The following is a 7,125-nucleotide window of genomic DNA, read 5'->3' on the forward strand; positions in this document are numbered from 1 at the left end:
TTTGAAAAGCTAGTTTCTACCTTTGTCAAGTTCTCAGCACTGCCTCCTTCCTACCGTGGGGTGGAAGGTTGTGAAACGTCTACAAGACTAATTCCGACCAAAGCAAGACGCAAGCACACTCCTTTCCGTCTCCCAACCTGCCCAGAGGACCCGAAGCACCCGACAGTGGGTCCGCGCTGCCCCTGTAGTCCCGGCCACAGCTCCGCGCACCTCCCTCTCCAATCCCCGGGTCCCGCGCGCCGGAGATGCTCAAGTGGAGCGGCGGGGTCACTCACCAGTGAGGAGCCAGCCGCAGGCAACAGCCGCCCCTGGGCGGGCACCGAGCCGGGGGCCCATGGCCAGAGTGGCCGCGGCGCGGGGAGACGCGCTGGATCGCAGGGCAAGACACGGCAAGACCGGGCGCGGGAGCCGCGCGCGCTGGGCCACTCAGCCCGCGCGCCGCTGTGGGTCTCAGCCGCTGCCCCGCGGGGCGGGTCGTCCAGGAGCCGCAGAGTGATTTCCCGTGTTTTCCACCAACGCCTCTAAGTCCGCTCCACGCTTGTCACATCCCAGACGCAGTGCCACGCCGCCCGCCCCTTCGCGCTTCTGCTCTCTGAAGTGCCTGGCAGCCTCCCAGGCTCTGTCCGAGACATGGACAAATAAAGCCAGCTTCGCGGGTCCGTGTTTAGGCTAAAGTCCACAGTCTGCGAGGCAAACCTTAAAGGGACATCTGCCTTTCATGGAGAGGGTGATCCCGCGGGCCGTGCCAACTCCCCAAGGTAGTAGGAAGATGGGCAAGGGCTGGACCTTCGCGAGAAAGTGCCAGCCCCGTGGCTCCGCCTTCACACCCCTCGCTTCTCCCCGGCCTCGGGCAGGGGGGGCACTTGGAAAGAGCCGGGGCTCCTGGGCCCTAAGGGGAGTCTGCTTTCTTGGGTCCGACTGCGGAGCAGGCGGCAGACCCGCTGCAGGAGTCAGCAGGTCCCGGACCCCGGTCCCTGCCCCGCGCCCCGGTCCCTGCCCTGCGCGGACTTGGATTTGACCGCAGTCGCCGCGCGCTAGGATGGGCGGACCCGGCGCGCGGGGGCACACCCACCCCGGCACGCCCACTCAGGGCTCTGCTTCCACTTAAACCCGGTTTGCTTCGTTGATGGTGATTCGTGATTAAAGGGGCGTTTGCAGATAGATACGTTTTCTTTTGGGACGACTGTGATAAAGGGGAGAAAAGGAGAAACAGGACTGGAGGGTGAGGGGGGGCGGCGGGGAAAGAACAAGCTAAAGAACGAGGTGCCAGAGAGAAGCGGGAGTGCGAACAGCCCCTGCAGCTATGGAATGTGTGTGGGCTATTTTGTGTAAGCTGAATTAGGATGTTTGTACACTGGAAATTGAAGCTAATAAAGAGCTCAGGGCGCTGTTGCTGCTTTTTCTTTCTTTCTTTCTTTTTCTATTTTTTTTCCTTCTTGCTACAAACTGTTGTAAGAACATGAAGTCATGTCCAAGTTACTCCCTCCACTCCCACCCACACTGTTTCAGCTGGATCTTTGGTGTCCGTCCCTGGGAGACCCAGTCTCTCCTCTGGTGAGTTATACAAGCTCCCCGAGTCAAGAGCCACATTCATAGTACCTAATACTTCCTACTTTTATTAAAGCTGCTGCTGCTGTGTGTGTGTGTGTGTGTGTGTGTGTGTGTGTGTGTGTGTGTGTGCGCGCGCGCGCGCGCGTGCGCTCGCGCGCGTTTTCGAGAATTTCAAAGGAAGGGAAGGAGTAGGGTGAGTGGCTTTGTGTTTACAAGTGGTGGAGGTCAGGCACCGGATTCAACTCTGTTCAGTTCAATTCAACTCCTAATCGAGTCTCTCCAGCAGTTCTGGGGCCAGCAGGACAAGAGTGCCACCCAAAGGAAGATTCCTTGCCTATAACAAAATACAGGTGACACGGTACAGGTAATCCAAGGGAAAGGAGGAGAGAAGCCCACAAGAATGTTAAAATAAATCGCCAAATAGAAGATTGCGGAGGCCAAAAGTTACAGAAGACAGAAGTTAAAGAAGGTTAATGAAGATCAGAAGTGGGCTGGGCCAAGTTGAGAAGTGAAGGCCATCAGCTCACAGTAAGGTGACCTGTAGAATTCCTCTTTGAATTGACATATTTGAAGTGATTCACTACCTAGTAGATATATTGAAAAATCCTCTTTCTTTGTTTCCAGCTCTCTCTCTCTCTCTCTCTATATATATATATATATATACATATATATATGGTGTTATCTTCAGAACTGTGCAAATAGACCTCTGGCAAAATTGCATTGTGTCGGCTCATAGCTCAGTCTCCCCAGATTCTCATGGTTGAACCTGGTTACCCAAGCCTTCTTTGCCGGCATTCAGAGCCCTCCCAGCTCAACTGTGCTCTCTGGTCTCTCTCTCATCTTTAATTTGGTAGTGTCCACCTGCCTCCTTCCCTGAAAGGGAAGAGCAAAAAAAAAAAAAAAAAAAGAGCAAAAAGCTTTGCTGTGAATACATTTCCCGAACATCCCATCTCCCTGTCTCTTGTCTCACTTGGGTTTTATGCCCCTCAGGGCTTTGCACAATAATTAATAAATACTGATGACTTGATTAAGGCTTAGAAATTTAAAATTATAATAAATATTTGATTAAAATGTGGGTTTTTTTTCTGTTTTCTTTTTTATTGAATTTATTGGACTGACATTCATTATCAAAATTATATAGATAGGTTTCAGGTGTGCAATCCTGTAATACATCCTCTGTATATGGTATTGTGTGTTCACCATCCCAAGTCAAGTCTCCTTCCATCACCATTTATCCCTCTTTTTGGCCCAGTTTTCAAGAATAGATAATAGTGTGCATATATCTGTGTGCATATGTATATATATGTATATGTACACATACATATGTGTATACATATATAGACATCTAGAAAAATGCAATATGTTGAAAAAATAAAAGAAATTATAAAGTTATCTCTTATTGAAATAAAGTAGGTTAAATATGATCAATGCTTTAATTACTGGAAACTTTCTCTTTCTTCTTTTGGGGTTAATGAATACTTTGACTTTGAATGTTTTGTCTCCTCTAGGACTTACAAACTAATGGTGATCACCACCACGACCACTGTTAAAGTTAATTTCATATGTGTGATGAGTCTTATGGCAATCTTTATTGATCTTCATGTCAAATCATGGCAAGTGTAAAGATGGAGAAATTAGCTACCACTGGAGAATTACGTTTAGCATAAGTGCTCATCTTCTGAACTTCAATATATCTAAATACAAATCAATGTCAGGCAAGCTGTTCTCTTAACAATTTTATCCTGACTGATAGGAAGACATGCTGTTGAATAAAACTAACACTTCGAGGAGATAAAAACCAGGATCCCAAACTGGTGACTTGATGTGAAAAGTTCTCTAGACTTACTAGCATATACTCTTCTGTTTTCAGTGACGGTTAATCTGATCAGGTCCTGTTTAGGGTTTTGAGAAATGTGGGTGAAAATTAAAAGGACACTAAGAGGTTAGAGACTGCACTTCAAGTTTATGAAGTGAGGCAAAAGTAATTGGACTTATGGCCAATCACCTCAAAAATAAAAGTGTGTCTTTCGTATGAAGATATTCTTCTTAAAGGGGACCTAATATACTACATGAAAGTACCAGAGCAAAGTAAGATTCTGGAGCCGGACTGCTGGGATCTGAGCCCCGGAACCAACACGCGGCAGCTGTGTGACTCAGGAAACGTGTCTAGTGACTCAGAGCCTCAGTATTCTCAAATATAAAATGGGGGTGAAAACAATGGCCTTTCTCTGGAGATTGCTGTGGAGGTTAAATGAGACAGGGCTACAGAACATTTAGAACAATGCCAGGATTAAAAATACGTTCTTAATAGAAATGCATCATTCTTCTTGGTCATAGATCAGCATCAGATAGAGGAAACCGGGCAAGGCCTGTGTGTGGTGGGCCCTCTTAGAATTGATGTAATTTGCTAAGCATCAGAAGGGAACTTGATTGTTTTACTAAACACATCTCTATCAACTCCCTTTTTTTTTTTTTCCCCCTGAAATCCTTACCTTTAGAATATTTACTTTGGATCTGGGAATTATCTTGAAGATATCCCTATAAAATGGGTATATGTGAAGCATCAGGACCCATTATGACATTAACAAGGATTTGCTTTTCAAATCAGCTAGCTGTCAAAGGGATATACAGTGTGTCCGTAAAGTCATGGTGCACTTTTGATCGGTCACAGGAAAGCAACAAAAGACGATAGAAATATGAAATTTGCACCAAATAAAAGGAAAACTCTCCCAGTTTCATACCTATTCAGTGCAGTTCGATGTGGACTCATGCACAGATTTTTTTAGGGCTCCTTAGGTAGCTATCCCATATAGCCTCTACGGACTCATCACTGACTGATGGCCTACTAGAACGGGGTTTCTCCACCAAACTGCCAGTTTCCTTCAACTGCTTATCCCACCGAGTAATGTTATTCCTATGTGGTGGTGCTTCGTTATAAATGCGCCAATATTCACCTTGCACGTTGGTCACGGATTCGAATTTAGCGAGCCACAGAACACACTGAACTTTCCTCTGTACTGTCCACATCTCGACTGGCATGGCCGTGGGCTGCTCCGCTGTATACATGGTGTTATGTCATCATCTGCGCATGCTCACATGCTGCCACATCATCCTACAGAAACTAGGAGGGTTTTCCTTTTATTTAGTGCAGATTTCACATTTCTATCATCTTTTGTTGCTTTCCTGTGACCGGTCAAAAGTGTACCATGGCTTTACGGACACACTATATATATAAAGAAGGAAAGAACAACAAGAGAAGACAATTTCACTAAGGGGTCAGGACTAGAAGAAGGTCTAGAGCCCTTTAGGAGTGAGAGAATGGGTTCTCAAGCCACAGGATAAATAAGGTTCTTCCACCAGGAGCAAGGGCGGTGTCAGTTTTACTGAATGATAAGTAATTTAAAAATTGTTGTCTGTTAAAAAGGACAAATTTATTTACATTAAAAAAATGCAGAATGTTATATATATATATATTTTTTTCCCTTTTTTTTTTTTTTTCATTTTTCTGAAGCTGGAAACAGGGAGAGACAGTCAGACAGACTCCCGCATGCGCCCGACCGGGATCCACCCGGCACGCCCACCATGGGGCGATGCTCTGCCCACCAGGGGGCGGTGCTCTGCCCATCCTGGGCGTCGCCATGTTGCGACCAGAGCCACTCCAGCGCCTGAGGCAGAGGCCACAGAGCCATCCCCAGCGCCCGGGCCATCTTTGCTCTAATGGAGCCTCGGCTGCGGGAGGGGAAGAGAGAGACAGAGAGGAAAGCGCTGCGGAGGGGTGGAGAAGCAAATGGGCGCTTCTCCTGTGTGCCCTGGCCAGGAATCGAACCCGGGTCCTCCGCACGCTAGGCCGACGCTCTACCGCTGAGCCAACCGGCCAGGGCCTGTTATATATTTTTTAACAAGTTAACTCTGAGTGTCCCAGTCCATTTGAAGATAGCATCACTCTGTGTTTGACCCTCTTCCCCGAACCTAAAGTGTTGAACATAAGTGATGCTGTCCGGAGCCGCTTCTGTTTTGGAAAAGATTTCAGTAAGATTGAGACTTCTAAATGATACCATGTATGTGTTCAGGGGATGGCACTCCAAACCCCGTGATGGCAACCAGCGGGCTAACCTACACGGGCCTCTCAGTCTAGTTCAGTGATTTTGAAATTCCTGCAATGTCTTGGACTCCAAGGCAAAAATGAGTAGGACAGTTGACTTTCTTCTGAAAATCTGCGGCCCATTAACTTCTTTCACTCATAATTAGGAACAGGAAATGAGCAGTTCTGTCCTCACTTCTAACATTGATGCATTTCATTTGAAGCCTGTCAAAGTCAGCAGATTAGTACTCTATTCGTGGTACTACCAGAACCTGAGATTGCTTCTTCTGTAACCAAAATAAAGGCACAGTGATGTGGTGCTTGACCTTCAGCACCAACCAACCATTTTTTTTTTATTTCTGGGGGTGGGGAGAGTGGGGAGGGGTTATTGCATAATGTTCTTGGGAATGTTTTTTCACTTAAAATGTAAAATAGGTGTTCCTCCCGCCCTATTTCCTGAACCAGTCTGTGCCAGAAACCCGGTCCAAAGACATTTGGGCAACCGGTACTGATAAAAAGAAAAAAAAAAATGTAACTTTAGAATTCTGGTGAGGTGCAGTCCTCAACTCTGTAGGAAACTTTCTTAAAACTTGTTGGCAGATGTGGACAGGGGTGACACACGAGGGACGCAGTGAGGGCAGGGGTCCAGGGTGGCGCCCTGGCCGGAACTCGGTCGATGGCACTGTCTGACTCAGAATAGCCACCACTGGAGAGCAGGGCCGTTTTAGCTGTGTTGCTGGATCCCTTCATTTGAAATGTGAATTAATTATCTTTTAGCTGTTGGGAAAATCTAGGATTATTTGAGCAGGCTGATTTAGCTGTTTTCCTTTAAACAATATCTTATTCATTTATTTTATTTTGTTTTAATTAGGGGGGGGGCACCAGGACCAACAATCACCAGCTGTCCAGACACACAAAAAGTTATGTTTCAGGAATCTCTGGATGTCAATTCCTCAAGTAGAACACTCAAGCTGCCCTACATGTGCCCCTCATGACAGAAGACTTTTTTTTCCCTTAACCAATTTCTGAAATATTCAATTGAGTAGGTGGGCTCTAAACATCCCAGGATTGCAACAAATGCATTATTAGTTCATGATCAAACTAAGAAGACTGGCATTTCTTGTGACAGGACCAGGTCACTAAATATCTTTGTGGGGAAATGCTCTTCAGGATTCGAATAAGAAGCAAATGCATCAAGAGGAAGTGTGTCTATAACTTGGCTCTAAGATAGAGACACTAAATAACTTGTTTTAAATTATGTGGCTATTTTTCCATCTGCTCTGCCAGACCATAACTGGTACCAAGGTAGGCAATTACTCATTTTCATTGTCGGCAGCACCTGCCCCCTTGCAGGTGCTGCCGACAATCATTCACTGAATGAATGATCATTCATCATTCATTCAGATGGTCACGGAGTTTCTTCAGTCCAGAAGGAAGTCTACGCCCTGGGGACTCAGGGATGTTCAAGTGCGTGGCCCTCGCCTCAAGGACAT

General features: G+C 46.5%; 1 protein-coding gene and 1 non-coding gene across 2 annotated transcripts in view; both read right to left on the bottom strand.

Moving 5' to 3' along the window:
• The window catches only part of ITGA1 (integrin subunit alpha 1), a 169,495-nt gene extending 169,085 nt beyond the window's left edge, over positions 1 to 410 (bottom strand). The window contains exon 1 of the mRNA XM_066377869.1: positions 276 to 410. Coding sequence (XP_066233966.1) covers positions 276 to 336 — 61 coding nt within the window. The 5' untranslated portion in view covers positions 337 to 410. The remainder of the gene's footprint in view (positions 1 to 275) is intronic.
• A 6,096-nt stretch (positions 411 to 6,506) lies between these two features.
• On the bottom strand, positions 6,507 to 6,641 carry LOC136389912 (U11 spliceosomal RNA). Its single transcript, XR_010748465.1, has one exon. It is a non-coding gene; the product is annotated as a U11 spliceosomal RNA (small nuclear RNA).
• Between the last annotated feature and the right edge of the window lie 484 nt (positions 6,642 to 7,125).

The sequence above is a fragment of the Saccopteryx leptura genome, chromosome 1, assembly GCF_036850995.1.
Source record: "Saccopteryx leptura isolate mSacLep1 chromosome 1, mSacLep1_pri_phased_curated, whole genome shotgun sequence".
Lineage (NCBI taxonomy): Eukaryota > Metazoa > Chordata > Mammalia > Chiroptera > Emballonuridae > Saccopteryx > Saccopteryx leptura.